At 41.4% G+C, this 22,085-nt stretch overlaps 1 protein-coding gene across 4 annotated transcripts in view; it reads right to left on the bottom strand.

Moving 5' to 3' along the window:
* The window catches only part of LOC121383371 (retinoic acid receptor RXR-like), a 91,306-nt gene that overhangs the window by 24,867 nt on the left and 44,354 nt on the right, over positions 1-22,085 (bottom strand). For 2 of the 4 annotated variants that reach the window (XM_041513361.1, XM_041513362.1), the window contains exon 1: positions 4,632-4,762. The exons of the other annotated variants lie outside the window; for them this stretch is intronic. In XM_041513361.1, the coding sequence (XP_041369295.1) occupies positions 4,632-4,650 (19 nt within the window). In that variant the 5' untranslated portion in view covers positions 4,651-4,762. Of the gene's footprint in view, positions 1-4,631; positions 4,763-22,085 lie in introns of those variants that run through there. 4 annotated transcript variants of the gene reach the window in all.

The raw sequence follows: 22,085 nt of genomic DNA, 5'->3' as shown, positions 1-22,085 counted from the left end.
AAATCCAATAAAATATTTATCCTCTAACTCACCGAACAATAAACTATGGACCTAATTGAAAGATAAAAGCTGTCAGCAGACTAGAAATGCAGAGGTAATTACATGTACTTTTACATTCACAGCAAAATTTCCATATCTAGCAGGATCTGGAAACATTAGTAGTAATCGGAATTAAAGACTACATGTATATTGATGACACCAAATTGAGTATTTCTCAAGTTGACTTGGTAGAAAAAAGTAAACCATGTGCATACATAAAAATATCCATCCCCTCCCAACACATTAAAAATAACAATGCAAAAAATGAAAAAGGTGTTAAGTTAGGTTTTGAAATGAAGTAAGGCATGGTAAAGTGACGTTTTGGGGGCATATTTTATGTGCAGTTTTAAAAATAAGGGCTTTGTTTTTCCATTATACAATTTTCAAAAGGACGAAAAATGTATGGACATTTTATTTTCTATATCTATTTCGTAGCTTTTCTCCAAATTCTTATCATAAATACTAAATTATTATTATTATTTGGTATGCTGGGACTAACTTGAAAGCTGCCATTTACATAATTTAAAAAAAGGAAATATGTAGTACTATCCAAATAGGTGTTTAAATGCTTCTTTTTACATGGGCAACTTATAAATTTATAAAAGGCATTTTGATTTTGATGGCAACATTGAAGGGAAGTAACTCCATCAATCAATTGTTAGAAGAATATTTTTGAATATATGAAAAAAGTTTTAGGGTCGGCAGGTTCAGATTAGGGTCGGTCGGGTAACCGGAAACAAACAATATTTTATGATACACCTTGGCTAATTTGGCAATGTACAAGGCGAGTCCTTTCCTTATGTTAAAATGAAAGTAATGAGTATTTTCTGACATTACCGGAAAAAAACCCTGATTGCAGGAGTCTGAAAATAGAGCGATGATTTTGTTCATGTGTCGCTCACATAACCCATTTTTTTTTAGTGCATCAAGCCTCTGTAAATTGTGAGAGTGAGTTTCATTCGCTTAACTGTAGTTTGTGTAACCCATTTTTCATCTGTGCGTTGAATTTATGACATAATTTACTTGTTCATGATGGGTTACATAAAAATGAAATGGGTTACCTGAATTTTTTTTGTGTAACCCATAAATGGTTTAAGCAAATTTTCAATTCTGAGAGGCCTACATTGCATGACTGGTCATTGCAAACGGCTATATATCCAATGATATATGCTCTAGCAGAAAAGTAAAACCACTGATTGACAAAGATTAGTGTTGTGTGTGCTATGCAGGGCATAAAATTAGATTTTTTTCAGACAAACGATGTCGTTCGTGTGGTTTTAGTGTTTGCACGAATGATTTTCTCCAGTGGTTCAGATACAAATGAAAAGGTTAACCGGCAACGGTAATCAAATGAGAATCTTAAGATGGGCGATTTTCGTAGCTTTTTTCCAAATTCTTATCATAAATACTAAATTATTATTATTATTTGGTATGCTGGGACTAACTTGAAAGCTGCCATTTACATTTCAGCAAACTACCCCATCGGTTCTGTTACAGGGGAGTACTTGCTGGCACCAAACAATAGTCTGAACGAAACGGGGATTTCCTGGACGCTTTGAGCTTCCGGGTCCGAATGGAAAGACCCGAAGTTCTGCAAATCATCAATCGATGCTGCAACTCAGTGTTATTAAACGTACTATTTTCTTCGCTGTGTATATAATATTTTAATAAATTGATTTAGCAAGGGTTGTACTTGTTTTCATTACAATACATGTTTCGGAATTAATGCATATATTTCAATGTAACCACACAGGTGTCAAAAAGTAAATAAATATACAGAACTTCACATGTTATTTTTCGATTTCTATTTATTGCACAAGTTTGTTGTGCGCAAGAATATTTACCACGAGACCGCCCGTTCTCTTATTATTTTATTCCAAAAATAGTTATATTAGCCAAAACAGCTTACATTTTCTGATGAGCAATTATAGTTTTTGCATGAACGATCAGTCGTTCGTGTCGATATTGGTTTTGCATAACCGACAGATGAACGACAAAATCGTTTGTGCCAAATTTTATGCCCTGGCTATGACACTAAGGCAGCGAGTGTCTTAACATCATTCTGTTGGCTGTTTTTGCTTTTGAAATCAGATTAGGTCCAAAACATTTGATGACTTTCAGTGAAAAAAGAACCATTTCCCCGGCTAGATTGGGCTTTTATCATCTAGATGAAAATTTGTGGTTTTTGTACATTTTATTTGACCTTTGAGCACAATAACCAACGTTCATTTATGAGGTGTTTCTTCACAGTTCAGGAACATTTTTATAAACAAAGTTCAGAAAAGTAAGTATCTAAATACAAAACTTTACAAATCCCTAAACCCATTAATTTTACTAAGTTGTTTTTGTTTATTCCTTAAAATTACTGACATCGGGTCCACATGACTTGTAAAAATTGACTTAAAATGGAGAAAGATGAATTAACATTCGGTGTGTGTCACATGACCTCACACGTGCCAGATCAGCAAGGCCAAAGCATTTAATTGTTACGCTTTTTAAGATTCCTATTGTTAGAATTTGTTTTCAATTATTATATTTGATTTGCAAAAGGTATGCTACATTTCTGTGCCTCTATTATAGTGAATAGTATTCATAACAATTGTAAATAATTTCGAGTGTATACCGTATTTTCCCGTGTATTATGAGTGCTTTTTTTTCAGAAAATACAGGTTAAAAATGGGGGTGTGCACTATACATAACAATAGAAAAAATTTCTTTTAAAAATGTCCAGCGATCACCCATGAAAAATCGCCGATCGGTAGTTTACAGGTTATTGACAGTGTTTATTACAACGAAACGCCAAAACCCTCTTAAAAATCGCTTTTCACTTGTGATGGTTGTAATAAATGCAAAATAAATCTACAAAAGTATCCATACCTCGCCAAAAAGTGCACAAAAATGACAAAACTGAACCGTAAATATTTTTAATTTCCATGAGATTTAATTCGACCATTTCGACCATTTCCGGCAAACCGGAAATATACCACACTATTATAAATTTAGAAATCTCGCGCATTCACATTAGCCACGAGAACGAAATGTAATATGCTATATTTTTGTTTGCATATATTTATTAGTCATTTACAGTGTATGGGGTATATAACTTTGTTTTGATTTATGCATGTGTGAGTCTGTGACATGTAAGTACGCAAATACTAGCCTTTGTTTAATGTGACATGTAGGTCTATGTACTCAAATACCTAACTTAAGTTTTGTTTCTTGAATATACCGCTTCTTTCGCTTTTCGTTAATTTTGGTGACGGATGGGGGGGGGGGGGGGGGGGGGGGGGAGCGGTACATCTTGCATTCAGTCGATTTTGTGGTTTAAAAAAACGGTGCGCATTATATTGTGGTTCATGTTTTTTTTCTTGGAATAAACGTTCAAAGTGGGGGGGGTGCGCATAATACATAGGAAAATACGGTAAGTTGTTTTAATTATGAATCAATTCATAATTTTTTATTTATTTTTTTACGAACTATTCACTGGTATAAACGAAATGCCTATCAGTAATGACATCAAATGTTAGCGATGTGTGTTGATAAAACGCGGATCGGACCAGAACGCTTGACAAATTGAATTTTTTGTTTAAAAAAAATATTAAACGAAGTGTTTGTCAGCTGTGCATAGTTCAGAAACATATATTTATTCATATAGTAGCCTTAAAAATGGAAAATGACAAACTGCTACAATACTTTTTGCAAATGCATGCACATGAATGCAGTTAGAAACGTCGCATTCTTTCCTGTTTACTGGAGGGTGTTTCACTTTTGCTTACTAGAATGAATTTGTTTTACATCCACATTGTTGTTTTTTTACGTAAATTGATAACAATCTATTTTGTTTCATGTATCGTAGCTGGAAAATGAAAAATAATATTTCCTTAAATATGGTTTTCGTGTTTTTGCTGTTAGGTGAACGCAGTTTGGGACGTTGATGGCATGTATCTTGACATCTGTTAGGCAAACTTGGCTACATATCAGCCAATTTGAATTATGTAGAATTGAAAAAGGTTGGTGTATGTTACAAATGTCTGTTTGTAAACATAAATATATTTTAGAATCAATTGCTTTAGCAGTTTTGTGTTAAAAAAAACCCTCTGGTTTCTCTGATTATACATTTGCCTACTCAACTTCCATATAAAACATAATTGCAAGATTATTAGACTGTTGGTTTATATCACTGTTGTCAGTTTTTGATGATGATCAGGTAGTACAGGTGTACATATTCAGCAAACCAAAAGCCACCCTGGGGATAATAAAAAATCGAAAAATAAAAATGATTTCGGTCTTTCAAGATAATCATCAAAAGTCAATAATGAGATTTCTTTAGTATTTTTATTTCTGGCAGCTTTTACGACTGTACAAACGATTTCATATTTTATTGTGTTTTTGGTGCAAGTAAAATTACAGAGGTGTACGCTCTACAGGTGTTTTCTACAAAAGACGGTTCGTTCAGTACGCCTGTTCTTTCAACTCTCCAAGTCAAAGATGGCGGACAGCATGCCGATAAACAATATCGTGTCAGATTCTGGCCATGCGCTTTGGAATCTGCCCTGGAGTGTTTTCGGGTGATGGAAGAGCATGTTTCTTACCCATATCTGTATTATCCATGGTGTCCTATGGACTAACAAACGTCCACGGTGGACTTCTTCCCTTACTTTCTTCTCCTTATATAAATATCCAAAATGTCTGCTTTGGTTTACCACAGTTCTACACATCCGCCGCAAAAACCCACAATGCAGCGCAAAAATGCTTTGTTAGCAAGCAGAGAAGCCACGGTGAAAACCTCAGCGTGCCGTTTTCTTTACAATTAGGTTAAACGCAAGAAAGATAGTTGCGAAACGTTAATGTATTTTTCGTACACATGCTAATCATATTATTGTAACCGATTAGACCGGTGCTGTACAACTCAGGTGACTGTGTTATGAGGTCACAGGTTCAAGGTGTGCACGAGGTGACGTAAACACTGGTAAAGTTCACCGTGACCTTTTCTATGCAGATAGGACAGATCTGGAGGTGATGTGTGTCCGTCCCCATTCCGCAAATGAGTTATTGGCCACCAGGAAGCGAATAATACTCTTCTCTAATCAATAATAAGTCATTTAATATTTATATATAGCAGTACGTACACGCGTGTATTTATAAAGGAACTACATAATTAAACTACTGGTATCGTTAGCTTACTAACTTACTAATATTTACGGATATTTTTTATGAGGTCGAGGTTATATTTATGTATATACGTGTGTGTGTGTGTGTGTGTGTGTGTGTGTGTGTGTGTGTGTGTGACTATCTACCTACACCCACACCAACACACCCACACACGCACGTATACATACATAAAATATAACCTCGACCTCGTAAAAATATCCGTACATATTAGTAATTTGGTAAGCTTACGATATCAGTAGTTTAATTACAGATAGATAGATACACAAATAGACAGATAGATAGAATAGATAGATAGATATACATATAGAAAGATAGACATGGATGGATAGATAGATAGATATTCGAAGAGGGTAAAACTTTAAAAGGTCACCCGCGGTATTCCCAAGAACTCTCAAAATACATATGTTTATCGTTTAGCTCAACGCATTCATTTCATTTGTTAAACATATTGAAATTATATTGATTCGAATTTTAAATTTTATTTATTTATTTCGTTTATTTATTTAAAAAATAGCTAAGTTATAAAGCATGAATTTTACACCACACACACAAACGCACGCACGCACACACAAACATATCGAGCCTTTCTCCTAGGATGTTTTTAAGGTGCTTACATTTCCATTATCAGTTTAACGTAAATCAATCCAAAATAAGTGAGGCTGGGATAGTGGGTTGAAAACATCTTAGTGCAAATCATGTTTTAATAATTTATATTATTTTATTATAATTATTACTACTTTATATTTATCATGTCATCATTCTGTTAGTAGGCCTACTGTGTTTGAATGAAAATATTAGGCACATGCTATTGAATAAGATCGGGCAGTGTTCTCGTTGGGTGAAAATTAAAGTTTGGCGGCTGAGCCCACTGAATATGGAATTGGCTAAAAAAATAATGGGGATTGTAGCTTTAATATTTCACACTCATTACTGTATGGATATTTAACATATTCAGTAAAAATTGTAGGCCCATAGGTCAAATATTGTTACAATTGCTACAGATCAAAACTTGTACGCGAAAAAAAGAAAAAGAAAACAAAAAGCGACATCAAAAGCTAAGTGGAATTTAGATGAGGTCAGGTCAGGTCATAGGGCTTAACGTGCTCATTCAGAGAAAGCTATTGTAGCGCACGCCTGTCACGGGCGAATGTTTTGGCCCATTCCGGCTTGTCCGTCTCCAAGTGACATTTTATCTTAGTACCTTTATAAATGTGTGTGTGTGTGTATAACCTCAAACATTTTAATTTTAGAATACATTTTATCACGCTTCCAAGAATGTTGTTTAATAAGCAAATAATTTTTATTATAAATAATAAAGTAAGGGGCCGATCAACAATTACGCTCTAATGGGATGTGTTACGGAATATTAAGGGGATGAGGGGGACGTTTGTCAACAGTTACGTAATTGTCTAATTTTTATTTATAATGTAAATTACAGCCTGTCATTGTTATTTGGTTCTTTAATAGATTATTTTCTATCTATTTTTTACCAAACCAAACAAATAGAAAACACAAAGAGAAAATCTAATAATATTGCTCAAATTACCTCATTACGACAGAAAGCGTGGCGGTGGTATTGACGAGCGTTAGGTAATTTTAGAGGGGGTGCCCTTAGCGTTACGAAACAATAAAATCGGGGGGGGGGGGGGGGGGGGGGGTACACAAATGCCAAATGTTTCTTTATGCAACTGGTGGCGGGACGTAGTTTAGTGGCAAAGCGCCCGCTTGATGCGCAGTCGATATAGGATCGACCCCTGTCGGTGGGCCCATGGTCTATTTCTCGCTTCAGCCAGTGCACCACTACTGGTATATTAAAGGCTGTGGTGTGTGCTATCCTGCCTATGAGATGGTGCATATAAAAAAATCCCTCGCTACTAATGCAAAAATGTAGCGGGGTTCCTTTATAAAACTATATATCAAAATTACCGAATGTTTCACATTCAATAGCAATGATTAATAAATCAATGCTATTAAATGTAATTTTGTAATTATGACATATTTCTTGGAGAAGAAACCCGCCACATTTTTCCGTTAGTAGCAAAGGATCTTTTATATGCACCATCCCACAGATAGGATAACACATACCACAACCTCTGTTATACCAGCATGGCTCTGAGTCTGATACTTTAACGCCTTACAAATTATATACGTGTGACGTCATTTGAATTTTGAGTCTAGTCTGATATGAACTTTTATAAGCACGGTACCTGAATACATTTTAAACGACGACGCAACTAATCTGGGAGTGGCAGTCCTCTTATTGGCGGCGAAAGAGGGATGGCATCTCCAGTAAAGGATCTTCTCGGGAGTGGCTGTCCTCCTCTAGACGAGGCACTAGATTGTGATTCATAGCATCAAAAACTATTTTGCCAAATACTCATTCGCATCTGCCTTGTGCAGAGATACGGCCCTGACCATGTATTAGTTTTGTCGTAGTGTCAAACACTATTATTTCTACACTTGGTCTAGATAGCGACAGATGAAAACTATCGGTGCCACACTGGCTACACTTACGTAATAGCAACTAGGGATCTTTTATATGATTGTTTTTTTTCACTCGCCCCAACCAGAGCCCCACAACTAGTGTACCAAAGGGCGTGGTATGTGCTGTCCTGTCTGTGTGAGAAAGTGCATATAAAATATCCCCTGCTGCTAATGGAAACAATGTAGAGGGTTTCCTCTAAGACCATATGTCAGAATTATCAAATGTTTAACATCCAATAGACGGTAATCAACAAATCAATATGCTCTAGAGTTGTATGTCAGAATTATCAAATGTTTAACATCCAGTAGACGGTAATCAACAAATCAATATGCTCTAGAGTTGTATGTCAGAATTATCAAATGTTTAACATCCAATAGACGGTAATCAACAAATCAATATGCTCTAGAGTTGTCGTTAAACAAAACAAACTTTAATTTATATGCACTTTCCAACATACAGGAAATTAACTTGCCGTTCTGTGACCCAATGCCCCTTCCATTTCCTTTGCACAGTAATAATAAGTTAATAATTTATTCATTCGCCGTAAACATATAGTTCATAGGCACACACATACACATTATTCATAGCATATATAGAATACTAAACGAGATTGCCTCGTCAACCATTTCATAAAAATGGTATGACAGGCAAACTAGTTTAGTATTTTGTTTATTACAAACCAACTGAAAACAATCCACAACGTAGAAGTAAGCAGATGTCGGGACCTACTACACGTTATTTTTCTACGAATTGGGTCAGCAAGTGATCTATGTCACGCCGATATTACACTAGTTAGATATTAAGTGATTGTTATGACATGAGCAATATCTTACACTGGTGTATAATACAAATATATATCACATATTTTTTTTTTGTAATTACACATAAGCATAGTACATTATCCATAGTTTATCATATAATTATACATACAGTAAGCTCTTCGTGCTTTTCCTTTATCCACTGAAATCGTTTTGGGTCACCTGGATTTAAGGACCATGAGGACATGCTAGAAATGACCATTTGGGCAATTCTGCAGTAACTCAAGTTACAATTGTGGAATTATTATTGCACCCAAGCATTTCTTGTATCAAGTTCATGGCCATATGCTACTTAGTGCCGACATGTTAAAAGCATAATGTACCTTATGCAAACTGAATGACAAAACCGTATTCCATGATCAAAACAGTATCACTGCAAAATGCAGAGTCGAATGGACGTTAGGTAAAATCGTGATTGCTTCGATGAGCCACTGTTAAGCGCTCGTCTTTAGGAGGACCGCCATATTCTCTAGGAGATCCGTAACACGACGCTTAATCCCTCATGCACCGCCTGTAGGATGACTGCCACTCCCAAGACTAGCTTAGAAAACCCAAACTTGCACAGGGTAGTTTGTTTGTTTTGTTTAACGACACCACTAGAGCACATTGATTTATTAATAATCGGCTATTGGATGTCAGACATTTGATACTTTTTACATATAGTCTTAGAGAGGAATCTCGCTTCATTTTTTCATTAGTAGAAAGGCATCTTTTATATGCACCATCCCAAACAGGATATTACATACCACAACCTTTGACATGCCAGTCGTGGTGCACTAGGAAGAGCAAGAAATAGTGCACATGATAAAGTTCAATGGAATACATCTGTGATAACATGCACTCATAAATCACTGTAAATACTTTGATGATAGCAGCCCCAGATTCAGGCAGCAAACGTTTAGCTGACGTGCGCGAACTATTTGACTGGTTCACGACGTGACCATTTGATTTACCGTGAAGCGCATAAACCAGTATAGCGAACGTTTTTCTCCTCGGTCTGGCTGAACGCAGCTCAGATGCTCGCGACCGGTGAGCATATCCTGTCCCATCCATATAATTGACCGCAACTGACATTAAAACCCCCCTGTTTTTGTAATATCAGAGACGATCAATTAAATGGTCTCCAAACACCACTTAAGAGTCTGATGAATTTTGCTGCAATATTAAGTAGAAGTCACCAAAATACAAATATTTAAAATTAAAAAATTACTCGAACATATCAGTGCCCATGCTTGTGTGAAGAGAAACCATACATGCGACGAAAGAACACGTTTTAATATAGAACACCAAAAACAACACATCCATAGGTCTATCCAAGTCCAGAAGGGAGAAACCGGTAGACGATTAGTTGGTGCACATAAACATACAGCAACATAGCGTTCACTGAAACACGGACATAATTTAAAAAATAGTTTTCTATTGATGATGATTACACCAAGTATGACGAGCGGTGTCAGTAACTCGAGTGGTCGATAACACGAGTTGTCGAATCACAAGTCACTCTATGTGGATATTGAATAAAGCAAGCCTCCTAGTTCCAAATCACATTTAAAAAATCCTAACTAACACTCCCCTCCAAAAACAGCTACAAAAAACAAACTATAAAAACCCACTTCGAAACCCCAACCCGCCCCCCACCCCACCCCCTCCACAACAACAACAACAATACAACAACATTTGTATTCACTTACAAAATTTGTGCCGTGAGTACATCATATTTATCCACCGTGTCCACAAACTGATGATGTTTACCTGTCTGTAGGTTACACAAACACACTTTCCTTTCAAGAATCCAGTCGTTAAGTCAACAAAAATATTCTTTAAAGAAAACACTGTTCAGTACAAACACATCTGAATAATCATGACTGATATATTATTTCATTTATGTGACATTTCGCACTTTCCTTTAGAAGAAAAAAAAACCCACAAAAAAAAGAAGAAAAAAAACCCCAACAAAAATTGGCAAAAACAAATGGAAGATGGTTTATACGCGAATCTGCAACACCCACGCCAGTCAGATTTCACAGATTCTCGATGGAAATTCAGACCAACGACACTCGATACTGTATGTATCTTGTTTCTTGTGAATTGAAAAACAAAACCCTTCAGCGGTTCTAATATCGGAAGATGGGGGAAAAAATAACCCAAAACACAGGTCCTCTTTTTGTAATGATCTGTTCACAATTCCACAAGTGGCGGTGCCCGGGAGGAAACTAATGAGAAGAATAAGTGTGCATCTGCTGAAACCTTACGTTGCTGAAGGAATCGAGCAACAGACGTCACGAAGATAGCTGCTTGCGACACAAGGACAGATGTATGTAACATGGTGACACGGACAAAAATCAATGCATTTTTCAGGGAAGCAGAGAAAGTGTACGTTTGAGAATACAGTCTAATAGGTAGGCTAGTATATTATCGATCGACTGGTAATAAGACGTAGTGTCCACGCACCTTCAGTATATTGCCAGTTGGGAACCAGGGGTTACAAGCCATCTCACGCGGCGAGGCTGCAGCGTATTAGCTCTGTTATTCACAATGTTATAACATGTCTGCGACAAACTGACAATGTTTAAAAGAAAGAAAAAAAAGAAGGAAAGGAATGTTTGTTTAACAACACCTCAGCACATGGTTATTTCGAAACATGGTTGAACTACAGATGAAGAACAAACCCGCTACGGCCACATATGCTACTACTAATGATAAAACAGCAAGGAAATGCTTATTGGCACTTTTTCATAGACGGGACAGTACATACCACAGCCTTTGGTGTATCAGTCCTAAGACATTAGCTCCGACAGGAAAGACTCGAGTCTATACAAAGCGTTCGATCCTGCGACCTATTGCACTTCAGGCGAGGGCTTTACCACTGAGCTACAAAGCTCCCCCTCCAATTCTAAAACAAAGATAACCAAGGTTTCCTTAGCGTGCTTTTTCTTTATTCTTTTTAACTACGTGTGATATAATTGTCATGTAATATTAATAAGAAGTAGTTTGTTTTGTTTAACGACCACAACACACTGATTAATTAGTAATCATCTACTGGATATCAAACATTTAATAATGTCAAGTTTTCAGTTGAAGTGTATTTTGTTTAACGACATAACTAGAGTAAATTTATTAATTAATCATCAGCAACTAAATACTGGGCTAGAAGTAGACATTTTTTTCTAATTGGTTTAATTTTCCTCTTTTGGGCACCGACCCTCGAAATTACCAAATTTATTTCTCCATGTGCCAAGGCTTGGCATTTATAGAAGAGAAGATTCTTTAAAAACTGGGTTAATCCCTCTACCCCCGCCTCCGAGGTTTACGCATGCGCGTTTATATTTGAATATGTACGTGTTCGATACGACCGGCCTCGGTGGTGTCGTGGTTAGGCCATCGGTCTACAGGCTGGTAGGTACTGGGTTCGGATCCCAGTCGAGGCATGGGATTTTAAATCCAGATACCGACTCCAAACCCTGAGTGAGTGCTCCGCAAGGCTCAGTGGGTAGGTGTAAACCACTTGCTCCGACCAGTGATCCATAACTGGTTCAACAAAGGCCATGGTTTGTGCTATCCTGCCTGTGGGAAGCACAAATAAAAGATCCCTTGCTGCCAATCGGAAGAGTAGCCCATGTAGTGGCGACAGCGTGTTTCCTCTCAAAATCTATGTGGTCCTGAACCATATGTCTGACGCCATATAACCGTAAATAAAATGTGTTGAGTGCGTCGTTAAATAAAACACTTCTTTCTTTGTTCGATACGTACAGCAGATGGGTGTATATTATATGCATTTATATTGTTATATCAGTGCGTGCGTATATGCGTGTGTGTAGTCCTGGTTAGTAACCTGGGTATACATATGAAGTGATGCTGACTAACCGAACGTGGAAAGTTCAGAGTAGATCATCAAAGTTCATTGTTTACACTCCAGCGACAAGCATCAACGACAACACAGCGTCTGTTTTGAGTGTTCCGAGGAACGCTGGCGCCAAAACGTGTGTGTTTTGACATTTGTAAAAATGTCAACGGTGTCGTATGTTGTCCTGGACTGACACACAAACCCAGTGGTTGGCGCTGAGGACGCCGTCCAGGGAAATGATCAACGCTAACACAGAAGCAACATAGCGCTATGATGGTTGGTTTTGTGTGTTGGCGATATATTATACACGCATTACTAATGGCATTTGTAGCGTTTGTGATGTTGAATTGTAGTGGTGGTTGGTGTGTGACGTTACTAGTGGTATTTCTAGAGATGGTGATGTTGAATTGTAGTGATGGTTGGTGGTTGTTTAGTGTTTGGTGTGTTGTGGTTGTTAGTGGCATTTCTGCTGGATTTGGTGATTTGAATTGTAGTGATGTTTGGTGTGTTGACGTTACTAATGGTTTTGTTGAATTGTAGTGATGTTTAGTAGTTAGTTTAGTGTTTGGTGTGTTGACGTTACTAATGGTTTTGTTGAATTGTAGTGATGTTTAGTGGTTAGTTTAGTGTTTGGTGTGTTGGCGTTGTTTGTGGTATTTCTGAAGTCGGCGATGTTGAATTGTAATGATGGCTGTTGGGTTAGTATTTGGTGTGTTGGAGTTCTTAGTGGTATTTCTAGAGTTGGTGATGTTGAATGGTGGTTGGTTTAGTGTTTGGTGTTTGTCGAGTTGAACTCTGGAACAAGTGATGATGTTCCGTCGTTTATGATAATGTGTTAGCTTTTTTATAATTGCAGACGCTTAAGAGTTAGCTAGCTTTTTAAAATGCAGACAAATGTAGACGTTTTCTGATATTGTGCGACAGCTTTCTATCATTTTAAATCTTGGTGGGATGTTATGCATCAGCTAGCTCCTTCCCTGATTGCGACACTTGTATTGTTGTACACGTCACTGGACAGAGTAGCAAATCGAGGCAGTGTTCGAGATTAACGGTATCCCGATATCCCGGGAATACCAGTATTTAATTTTGGATACCAGACTTCAAAAACCCAGTATCCCACCGGGATACCATATAATGTTGTGTTTTTTTTTTTTTTAAATCCTGCGGGGTTTTTTCCCCGCTAAACAATGAAATTCGTCATTTACTGGTGAAGTTAAGTAACAGTATTTTCGAGCTCGTACGCAGTCTCATGCTATGCCATAACAAGATTTCCCTCAACTTGTACCCAGTATACACTGGAGCAATAGCGGCGTTGCAATATACTGGGAACGAGAACAGTGTCGTCCAAGTTTGTTACGATGTTATTTATGAATTTCATTAAAGTGGGATACTAAATTCTCAGGTGGGATACCAGATTTTGAAATGTTAGTATCGAACTATACTGCCATTTTTTTTAAATCTCGAACACTTCGAGGTCATCCAGACGAAGCCCAATCTCGACGAAATGGTGGCAGCAGTAGTGCCCCACCTAGCCTAAGGTGTAATAAACAAAGTATATAACACCTGGGCAAACATGACATTTTAAAACTAAATGTCCACATTATCCAGAGACTAAGTACCTTCAGAATTAACAGAAATTACTACCAAGGGTCTAACTAGCGGAAGCAGGAGGTTAAGGGCAGGCGTCCCTCTTCTCGGACGACTACCCTCACCCGTTGCTTGCCCCAGTCACGACCCTTGGTCTGTTAATTCAAAAGGTAGTTAGTCTCTTGATAATCCCGTAGTGCAGCCCTACACGTTTTAGTCGAATTATCGCCACCAAGCTTTTCATCACTCGCTCTGAGACCATTCTTAAACTGGGTGACTGAGTGTCACGACCCCCCCCCCCCCCACCACACACACAACCCATCCCCTGGTGCCGACAACTCCACTTCTGTACACACCACTAAACAAAATAGCGGGTAAAGCCGCACGACCAAACCAATAATATGATCAAGCTCATCGGTGATTCAGTTGTGTCATTCGGAAGTAATACTAAATGTGTTTCTTTTCACGAGAACCGTGGAAAATAATTAGTGATTCCATTAAGTGTTTGACGAGTTTAGACGAACAAATCCCTCTTTGTTTGACAATTCCCCGATATCAAACTCGGGGAAAAACAAACCGACTTTGAAAAGTAGCACTTCTATTGCCGGCGTCTAAATTAATAGTGTGGTTAGCGCCAGGCCAAATTGAACGGCATACGGCAGCTTGTAAAAACCGAATCAGCCGCTAAATCCGGGGATGAAAGGAGATTTTCCCGCTCAATTTCTCCCAAACTTGGCGGATCATTCAGCAATGATTTGTGTTATTAGATGAGAACCAGTGGTGTTCCGTGAGGAATACAACGTCAACCGTTTTCTCCCGTTCACATTGCATTAGGCGATCTTCCGCCAGTATATTCCGATAAGGCCTTCAATGAAATCCAACCAAAATGATTACACCGTTCGTCTGCTTATCCTGTCTGATTGAAGAAAGGCTTTTTAATCAGCGCTGTAGCTATCATATTTGGCAAGTGTTCGCCCCCTCCCCAATCATTATCTTAACAGTCTGGGGGTGGAGGTATAGTGGAGGTGGAGGATGTTAAGGGGTGGAGGTATAGTGGACGTGGAGGATGTCAGTGGGTGGAGGTATAGTGGACGTTGAGGATGCCAGGGGGTGGAGGTATAGTGGACGTGGAGGATGTCAGGGGGTGGAGGTATAGTGGACGTGGAGGTTGTCAGGGGATGGAGGTATAGTGGAGGTGGAGGATGTCAGGGGTTGGAGGTATAGAGGACGTGGAGGTTGTCAGGGGATGGATGTATGGTGGACGTGGAGGATGTCAAGGGATGGAGGTATAGTGAACGTGGAGGATGTCAGGGGTGGAGGTATGGTGGACATGGAGGATGTCAGGGGTGGAGGTATAGTGGACGTGGTGGTTGTCAGGGGATGGAAGTATGGTGAACGTGGAGGTTGTCAGGGGATGGAGGTATGGTGAACGTGGAGGATGTCAGGGGATGGGGGGCACGGCGGGCGTCGAGGGCGTCAGAGGGTGGAGGTACGATGGGTATGGTGTTTTTCAGGGGATGGAGGTACGGTGGACGTGGTGGTTGTCAGCGGGTAGAGGTACGGTGAGCGTGGTAGTTGTCAGGTGATGGGGGTATAGTGGATGTGGAGGGTGTCAGGGATGAATGTATAGAGGACGTGGAGGTTGTCAGGGGGTGGAAGTGTAGTGGACGTGGAGGTTGTCAGGTGATGGAGGTATAGTGGACGTGGTGGTTGTCAGAGGATGGAGGTATAGTGGACGTGGAGGATGTCTGGGGTAGAGGTATAGTGGACGTGGAGGATGTCAGAGGATGGAGGTATAGTGGACGTGGAGGATGTCAGGGGTAGAGGTATAGTGAACGTGGAGGATGTCAGGGGTAGAGGTATAGTGGACGTGGAGGTTGTCAGAGGGTGGAGGTATGGTGGACGTGGAGGATGTCAGGGGGTAGAGGTACGGTGGGCGTGGTAGTTGTCAGGTGATGGACGTATAGTGGACGTGGAGGGTGTCAGGGATGGAGGTATAGTGGACGTAGAGGTTGTCAGGTGATGGAGGTATAGTGGACGTAGTGGGTGTCAGGGGGTGGAGGTATAGTGGACGTGGTGGTTGTCAGGGGATGGAGGTATAGTGGACGTGGAGGTTGTCAGTGGATGGAGGTATAATGGACGTTGAGGATGCCAGGGGGTGGAGGTATAGTGGACGTGGAGGATGTCAGGGGGTGGAGGTATAGTGGACGTGAAGGTTGTCAGGGGATGGAGGTATAGTGGAGGTGGAGGATGTCAGGGGGTGGAGGTATAGAGGACGTGGAGGTTGTCAGGGGATGGATGTATGGTGGACGTGGAGGATGTCAAGGGATGGAGGTATAGTGAACGTGGAGGATGTCAGGGGTGGAGGTATGGTGGACATGGAGGATGTCAGGGATGGAGGTATAGTGGACGTGGTGGTTGTCAGGGGATGGAAGTATGGTGAACGTGGAGGTTGTCAGGGGATGGAGGTATGGTGAACGTGGAGGATGTCAGGGGATGGGGGCACGGTGGGCGTCGAGGGCGTCAGAGGGTGGAAGTACGATGGGTATGGTGGTTTTCAGGGGATGGAGGTACGGTGGACGTGGTGGTTGTCAGGGGGTAGAGGTACGATGAGCGTGGTAGTTGTCAGGTGATGGGGGTATAGTGGATGTGGAGGGTGTCAGGGATGAATGTATAGAGGACGTGGAGGTTGTCAGGGGGTGGAAGTGTAGTGGACGTGGAGGTTGTCAGGTGATGGAGGTATAGTGGACGTGGTGGTTGTCAGAGGATGGAGGTATAGTGGACGTGGAGGATGTCAGGGGTAGAGGTATAGTGGACGTGGAGGATGTCAGAGGATGGAGGTATAGTGGACGTGGAGGATGTCAGGGGTAGAGGTATAGTGAACGTGGAGGATGTCAGGGGTAGAGGTATAGTGGACGTGGAGGTTGTCAGAGGGTGGAGGTATGGTGGACGTGGAGGATGTCAGGGGGTAGAGGTACGGTGGGCGTGGTAGTTGTCAGGTGATGGACGTATAGTAGACGTGGAGGGTGTCAGGGATGGAGGTATAGTGGACGTAGAGGTTGTCAGGTGATGGAGGTATAGTGGACGTAGAGGGTGTCGGGGGGGGGGGGTGGAGGTATAGTGGACGTGGTGGTTGTCAGGGGATGGAGGTATAGTGGACGTGGAGGTTGTCAGGGGATGGAGGTATAGTGGACGTGGAGGATGTCATGGGATGGAGGTATAGTGGACGTGGAGGATGTCAGGTGATGGAGGTATAGTGGACGTGGAGGGTGTCAGGGATGGAGGTATAGTGGACGTAGAGGTTGTCAGGTTATGGAGGTATAGTGGACGTAGAGGGTGTCAGGGGGTGGAAGTATAGTGGACGTGGTGGTTGTCAGGGGATGGAGGTATAGTGGACGTGGAGGTTGTCAGGGGATGGAGGTATAGTGGACGTTGAGGATGCCAGGGGGTGGAGGTATAGTGGAGGTGAAGGATGTCAGGGGGTGGAGGTATAGAGGACGTGGAGGTTGTCAGGGGATGGATGTATGGTGGACGTGGAGGATGTCAAGGGATGGAGGTATAGTGAACGTGGAGGATGTCAGGGGTGGAGGTATGGTGGACATGGAGGATGTCAGGGTTGGAGGTATAGTGGACGTGGTGGTTGTCAGGGGATGGAAGTATGGTGAACGTGGAGGTTGTCAGGGGATGGAGGTATGGTGAACGTGGAGGATGTCAGGGGATGGGGGCACGGTGGGCGTCGAGGGCGTCAGAGGGTGGAGGTACGATGGGTATGGTGGTTTTCAGGGGATGGAGGTACGGTGGACGTGGTGGTTGTCAGGGGGTAGAGGTACGGTGAGCGTGGTAGTTGTCAGGTGATGGGGGTATAGTGGATGTGGAGGGTGTCAGGGATGAATGTATAGAGGACGTGGAGGTTGTCAGGGGGTGGAAGTGTAGTGGACGTGGAGGTTGTCAGGTGATGGAGGTATAGTGGACGTGGTGGTTGTCAGAGGATGGAGGTATAGTGGACGTGGAGGATGTCAGGGGTAGAGGTATAGTGGACGTGGAGGATGTCAGAGGATGGAGGTATAGTGGATGTGGAGGATGTCAGGGGTAGAGGTATAGTGAACGTGGAGGATGTCAGGGGTAGAGGTATAGTGGACGTGGAGGTTGTCAGAGGGTGGAGGTATGGTGGACGTGGAGGATGTCAGGGGGTAGAGGTACGGTGGGCGTGGTAGTTGTCAGGTGATGGACGTATAGTAGACGTGGAGGGTGTCAGGGATGGAGGTATAGTGGACGTAGAGGTTGTCAGGTGATGGAGGTATAGTAGACGTAGAGGGTGTCAGGGGGTGGAGTTATAGTGGACGTGGTGGTTGTCAGGGGATGGAGGTATAGTGGACGCGGAGGTTGTTAGGGGATGGAGGTATAGTGGACGTGGAGGATGTCATGGGATGGAGGTATAGTGGACGTGGAGGATGTCAGGTGATGGAGGTATAGTGGACGTGGAGGTTGTCAAGGGATGGAGGTATATTATACGTGGAGGATGTCAGAGGTGGAGGTATAGTGAACGTGGTGGTTGTCAGGGGATGGAAGTATGGTGAACGTGGAAGTTGTCAGGTGATGGAGGTATAGTGGACGTGGAGGATGTCATGGGATGGAGGTATAGTGGACGTGGAGGATGTCAGGTGATGGAGGTATAGTGGATGTGGAGGTTGTCAGGGGATGGAGGTATAGTAGACGTGGAGGATGTCAGGGGTGGAGGTATAGTGGACGTGGTGGTTGTCAGGGGATGGAAGTATGGTGAACGTGGAGGTTGTCAGGTGATGGAGGTATAGTGGACGTGGAGGATGTCACGGGATGGAGGTATAGTGGACGTGGAGGTTGTCAGGTGATGGAGGTATAGTGGACGTGGAGGATGTCACGGGATGGAGGTATAGTGAACGTGGAGGTTGTCAGGTGATGGAGGTATAGTGGACGTGGAGGTATAGTGGACGTGGTGGTTGTCAGGGGATGGAAGTATGGTGCACGTGGAGGATGTCAGGTGATGGAGGTACGGTGAACGTGGAGGTTATCAGGGTGGGTTGGAGGGTGGAGGTATGGTGAACGTGGAGGATGTCAGGTGATGGAGGTATAGTGGACGTGGAGGTTATCAGGAGGGGTGGAGGTGTGGTGAACGTGGAGGATGTCAGGTGATGGAGGTATAGTGGACGTGGAGGTTGTCAGGTGATGGAGGTATAGTGGACGTGGAGGTTGTCTGGTGATGGGGGTATAGTGGACGTGGAAGTTGTCCGGTGATGGGGGTATAGTGGACGTGGAAGTTGTCCGGTGATGGGGGTATAGTGGACGTGGAAGTTGTCAGGGGATGGAGGTATAGTGAACGTGGAGGATGTCAGGTAATGGAGGTATAGTGGACGTGGTGGTTGTCAGGGGATGGAGGTATGGTGAACGTGGAGGATGTCAGGTAATGGAGGTATAGTGGACGTGGTGGTTGTCAGTGGGTGGAGGTACGGTGGGAGTGGTGGGCCAATGTCTGCCATTTGCATTGTGTTAAACTATTTGATGAACGCTAAAATGACACAATTACAAGCACAGAAAAACCCCTCCAACAATCATGCCCCCACCTTGGTCAAATCGTAGATCCTACCCTGATGATAATCTTTTTACTACAGATGCTATTTAGAAGCCATCCGTCCAAATCGTACTCACCCTCTTTCTTTCTTTCTTTCTTCCATCCATCCATATCAATCCAGCTCCAGTGTCTTTCAGCCGTATTCTGTTTACATATTTTTAATTCTCACATTTGAACAGAATACGGCTAGATCTACACTCGATCTACCAACCATCCATCCACTATCCACCCAAATCACACCCTTGACCTTCACATAACAGAATGAGACATCCATACTCCCACCCAGTGACCACCCAATCACCCATCCATCCCTCTCTCCATCCATCCAGCCAGCTAGCCATACAACCCATCCATTCAACCAACCACCCAGACCCAAGCCCATCCATCCATCCCCCACCCATCTATCCATCCATCCATCCATCCATCCATCCAAAAACTCATTCATCAAGCACCCACCCACCCACCCATCCATTCAACCACCCGCCTAAACAAGACGAGTTAAGTCACAAGACACGCATCGGCTATCAGTGTGCTAAATTCAGCTGGCCAATCACCAACAGTAGATTCGGGCTCGGGGTCAAACAGTACACGCTCGTACTTCTTGGCAGGTGACGTTAATGGCGCCTGCCCCGATACCGTAACATCTGCAAATATAGTTGTGCAGACCACAGCGCATTCCTCAGCAGGACGAGTCCAACCAAATCCAGATAATTCCAACCACAAACTAAAGGTAACCGTGACGTAACGAGGCTCTTTTTATCGGCGTCCTAAATACTGATACACGACAGGAATTTCTACTGCGGCCCATGCCATGAAACTGAAAGCGAAATAGATTACCAGTAGAACTACGTTGAAATTGATTCCAGTTGCCCATTACTTGAAAGGAAATAGTCGATAGATAACGGGGCCGTCTCGCGAAAAGTAATTATCAACCGCCACTGCGGATAAACGTTAATCAAGGTCAGGTCAAAATCGTATATATATGGTGTTTTCAGAAAATTAATAAGTAGCATTTAAGAAATATGCTGAATTATCATCAAACCCTTCAACCTACATCAGTTAGGCTGGTTTAATGCGCGGGAAAAAGGGTTTACATCGGCATACATTTGTGCTGAATATTTACTTATTTCGTTGTTATTCAACAAAATAATAAGTGCATGTGCCTTTTGTGTATGTTAAAATCTTGTTATTAAATAAAGAATACTACATGAGTGGCCGTTATATACCATTTATCTTACAACGAGTTTTAAAACGTGTGTATCGAGCGAAAGCGAGTTTGATACGTTTTTAAACGAGTTCTTACATATCATGAAAAAAACCCATTTTAAATAAATTTAAATGCCCTTTCCAAGGAAATCCTATTTACGGCCCTTGCGCTTATAGTTAGCTTGTGCGTCACAGACAAGTCAATTTCAGGTTATCTTGTACGTCATGGAGTGATCGATTCGATAGTTGTTTTAATTTTTTTTATTGGAATATATTGCATTGGTGACCTGATCATCACCTAGGAGCAGTCATTCGTATGTCTTTAAAATGTTAACACACGTATATGTGTTATCAACAGTAACGAATGCTGTTCTCACCACCGGGTATGTAAGAAAAGTCTTTCTTACACACCTTCGTGCTGGGGTGTCGTTAAACATTCATTCATTCATTCATTCTTACACACCCGTTGGTTAGAACATCATTCATTAGTTTTGATAACACATGGTTGTTTACACACGTACGTGTGTTAACAATTTCAAGACATACTACTGGCTGCTCCTAGGCGACGGCCAGGTCACCAATGACATACATCCAATGGAAAAAAACAGCACGATCGAAATCGATTACACTGTGACGTATAGTTTGCCTGGCAATCGTTTGTCTGTTAAAGGGCTGTAAATAATTTTTAGTCGAAAAGGATGTTAAAATTTGAAGATATAAAAGAAATAGAATAATACATTTGTGTCCGTTAGATACCATTTATCTTGCAACTCGTTGTCTAAAAACGTATCAAACTCGCTTTCGCTAGTTAGATACATTTTAAAACAACTTGTAAGATAAATGGTATCTAACGGACACTCATGTTTTACCGTATTCTATATTTACAGATATTCCAAAATATCACTGCAATGATGTTAAATATGTTTTTTTTAACGACACCACCAGAGCACATTGATTTATTAATCATCGGCTATTGGATGTCAAAAACTCTCGATTAAATCCTTTAATTATTTAAGAAGTCTTCCATTTAATTATGGTATATTTTTGAAAATCCAAATGCCGCCATCCCTGATCAAATCCCAGTTCTGCATCTGCAGGCCCGAAAAAAATCCAGAACAAATTATAGAAACTTAAAGAAAATTATTTTCTAATTACTCCGTTGCCCCTCCCAAACAAACAATCCTAGCAACGGCCCTGGTCTGGGTGAGAGATGTTTGCATTTGTATGAAATAATGTTCAACAACACTGTTTAATAGTATGCTATGTAACGAAATGTAGACAAGATGTAGCTACAAATCACATCGTTAATAAAAAAAAAAATAATAATAA

The sequence above is a fragment of the Gigantopelta aegis genome, chromosome 10, assembly GCF_016097555.1.
Source record: "Gigantopelta aegis isolate Gae_Host chromosome 10, Gae_host_genome, whole genome shotgun sequence".
In the NCBI taxonomy this organism is placed as follows: domain Eukaryota; kingdom Metazoa; phylum Mollusca; class Gastropoda; order Neomphalida; family Peltospiridae; genus Gigantopelta; species Gigantopelta aegis.
Note: the sequence above shows the minus strand (reverse complement) of the source record. Positions and strands in the feature narration are given on the sequence as shown.